General features: G+C 36.9%; 1 protein-coding gene across 1 annotated transcript; it reads left to right on the top strand.

Moving 5' to 3' along the window:
- Positions 1-530: 530 nt before the first annotated feature.
- Positions 531-1,205, top strand: LOC131618357 (BON1-associated protein 2-like). The gene has a single exon (XM_058889600.1). It carries the CDS (start codon positions 581-583, stop codon positions 977-979), a length of 399 nt encoding a protein of 132 aa, XP_058745583.1. The 5' UTR covers positions 531-580; the 3' UTR covers positions 980-1,205.
- The last annotated feature ends 2,380 nt before the right edge of the window (positions 1,206-3,585 follow it).

The raw sequence follows: 3,585 nt of genomic DNA, 5'->3' as shown, positions 1-3,585 counted from the left end.
AAATACTACCTCCGGTCTTATTTATAAGAAAAGATTCCTTTTTCAGATACATGGAATAAATAATGTATTTGGATAATATGTTGTCCAGATACATTATTTATTTAATGTATCTAAAAAGCGAATCTTTTCTTATAAATGAGACTAGAGGGAGTAGGCTTTTAGGTTAGAACAGACTTTTAAAAAGGCCAGGTCAAGCCAAAAAAGAAGGCCTATTATAGGCCACAGGTCAAACTCAAACTTCTCAAATTTATCGTAGGTTAGATCCAAACTTTATAAAATCTAGGTTAGCCTAATATATTTCCACGCCTAAACTTCATCTTAAAATCTAGAATGGAATTTCTATATATTTATTAATTGAACTGAATTAACAAAACAATTTTAAACTTTTTTTTTAATACATTTATATCTCTAAAAAGAATATATACTTTAAGATTTATTTCTGACAAAAAATATTCGATAAGATATACTTGAATTGGAAATTAATACTATTTTACTCCAACAAAGATTACATTGACATCTTTTGTATATTATTATTCATTCACAACCTCAAACATTTCAAAATTTGAATCTTTAGTCAAAAATGGAAGCAAGAGAGAAACCAAAAACTCTCGAGCTAACAGTTTTATCAGCGCAAGACATCAACGTGAACGGAGAGCCGTCACTAACAAACGTCTTCGTCGTAGTTCGCGCCGAATCTACCACCTCCCACACAACACCGTTGAGCACCGCCGTAGGCGGCGTCCATTCATGGAACGAGAAGTTCACAGTGGAGTTGTCCACCTACGCAAGGTCCATCTCGTTCGAGGTAAAGTACCAAACGGCATCCGGTGTGAGAGACATCGGTGTGGCAAGAATAGCGGTTTCGGATTTTCTTGGAGGTTCGGTTCCGGAAAGTAATTTGCAGGTTTTGAGCTATGGGTTGAGGGATTGGAATGGACTCCGTTGTGGAGTGGTTAATTTCTCGGTTAGGGTTGTTTAGGAACAAGGAAGGGAGGAGGATGTTGTTGCACATGGTGTTGTTACGGGGGTTCCGTGTTGGTGGAACAGCTATAGTGATGGTGGCAGTGTTTGAATTTGTTTGATGCTTGATTCGCTGTTCGATGTTACTTTCTCTTGTTTTTTTTCTCTGTTTCTTATTTTCTGTACTAGAAGGTACCACGTACTTTCTTTTCTTTTTTTATATATGCGAATCTATCTATATTTTATCCTTTTTCTTTTACATGTTTTATGAGTTAACTATTTTATTTTATTCGAATTGAAAACATCATGTAAGTTTTTTTCAATCAGGATCAAGTTTTGGTTCGCAATATATTTAGAATATAAGTGTATCCTAATGGCGGTTTCCTATGCACTAGTACGTGTTCAGAAGGGTGATGCTTTGTTATTTTGATTTTTGGTTTGTTTATGTTGGTATTGTATAATTATAAGTTTATGTTGCTAGTTCTGAATGAACTAGATTCAGTGACTTTGTGATATCATAACTTTGATAACTTTAGTTCACAATTTGTTTTTTTACACCAATACAATATTCACTAATTTTTCATTCACGCCACTCTCAGTTATGTATATCTTGCACTAACGGATTACAATATCAACCTTTATCTTATTAAGTGGTGTTTATATAAACAAGAAAATACCAAACAAAGAAAATCAACATTGTCACGATAAAAACAACATTCATAGATTAAAATTAACACTATATCGATAATTTCAACAGCAAATTATATATTACATCTCAATAGTCCGATTGACGCTTGCACATCTTTAAGATTTACTCGACCGTTCTTTGCACCGTCGCTACGAACTCGAACAGGATTTTCTCTTCGAAACCGTAATACGTTCGCCACATCAGCAAAACATCTTCTCGGTTCTTGAGCTCAATGTTGGTGCATACGACGTTTCCTCTGTTGTCAAATGAAGGTGAACGATACCCGAGTTTCACAACCTTTTGTTTGTCACCGTAAGGTAGGCGGTAGTGGATTTCGTCGTGGATAACGTCGAGCGGGGTGTACTCGTTGAGTTTGAACGTCCGCCCGGGTGTTCTACCGTCGGAGTAGGAGAAACTTGCGACATACCAATGGACGTTGTACTCATATTAAGAAATTTTTGTGTTTGTGTGAAATACAACATTAGAAATCCCAAATTTATAGAAAACCTAGGTGAATATGGACCACCCATTTTCTGTCACAGACTCTTCCATTGATATATCCACGGAAAGAATCTAGATATTTTATTTCTATAGGTGTACCTACGGAACAAACCCATAATTTTCAAATTTAGAGACTTCCGTAGATACATCTACGGAACTTTCCCTATATGTTTTTTTAGCAGAACAGAATAAAATAACAGTGCAGAATTTATAAACACATACTTAACCTTCCATTAGAATTTATAATTGACAAAAAATGAGTATATTGCAATGTTAAAGAGTACATATATTACACTTTCAAAGTCAAACTACATCAAAAGAACTGTCACCGGCTAAATCTATTGTTGGTTCCAATTTTGAATTTTCCTTATTCGATTCTTTTTCGATCTTGTTCAATCTTTGGAACTCGTGCATCCTATCAACAAAAAGATTCGGCCACGTCTCGGCATCTTCGGTATGATGAAGCGCCCAATCCGGTGACGTGGTGGTATGTGGCATCCTATTTCAAGTATACTTGCACAAAACGATTCGATTTTGCAAGCCATCCAATACACATGATGCGATCATTTGGATTTATAATAAGTGTGGTGTTGAGTAGGAAAAAGGTTTCCAAAAACTCGTATTGCGCCAAGTCAACGCACACCATATCATATGTGCATGCAATAAAATGTCCCATTTCTGGGAATCTCATCCATTTTGACACCAGTGCGTAAGAGCCCAACCAAGGAACAAGAGCTTCGTGCATGAATTCAAATGTAACTTTCTCTCCATATGTGTGTATGAGTCTTTATGCGTCTTAAACTCTTAGATAAGTCGATGACGGACAAGCGTATGATTATCCTCTTCATTACCAAGCAACACCGATGATAGGTCACGATTCTCACTATATTTTTGTCACTTTCCTGACGACAATCCAGGTATTTTGCACTGCTTCATGTCATAGTATAGTCTTTTTGAGTCCATTTAAGTATTTCTAGTTGCATTTGCATTTTATATCCTTTAATTAGTTTTCGAGTTATTTTCCTATTTTATGCTTTGGTGTGTTTGTTTTGTGGTGCCTCAGATCGTAAGAGACTGTTTACTGCATGCATTGCAAGAAGTGTTGGAAGTCAAAAGTTGGAAGAAAGAAGGAAGAAAAACTCAGTAAAGCAACACGGGCGCCCGTGTTGGGCAACACGACCCGTGTTGCTAGGTAAGCAAGCAAAGAAGAAGAAAATGGAAGACAGTGGAGCAACACGGGCACCTGTGTTGCACAACACGACCAGTGTTGCACAACAAGACCAGTGTTGCTGCTCTTGAGTGCTGGAAGCTAATTGTTGGATCCAGAAGACCAACACGGGCACCAGTGTTGCGTAGCATGGCTCGTGTTGGCTTGTTACGCTGATTTGTGTTTTTTTTTTGTGATTTTAACTCAAAAAGTGATCTAGAAGGGCGTT

The sequence above is a fragment of the Vicia villosa genome, linkage group LG7, assembly GCF_029867415.1.
Source record: "Vicia villosa cultivar HV-30 ecotype Madison, WI linkage group LG7, Vvil1.0, whole genome shotgun sequence".
In the NCBI taxonomy this organism is placed as follows: Eukaryota; Viridiplantae; Streptophyta; class Magnoliopsida; order Fabales; family Fabaceae; genus Vicia; species Vicia villosa.
Note: the sequence above shows the minus strand (reverse complement) of the source record. Positions and strands in the feature narration are given on the sequence as shown.

Bases quoted from the DNA above. Each gene is read 5' to 3' on its own strand.
- LOC131618357 (XM_058889600.1), top strand. From the start codon at position 581: ATGGAAGCAAGAGAGAAACCAAAAACTCTCGAGCTAACAGTTTTATCA.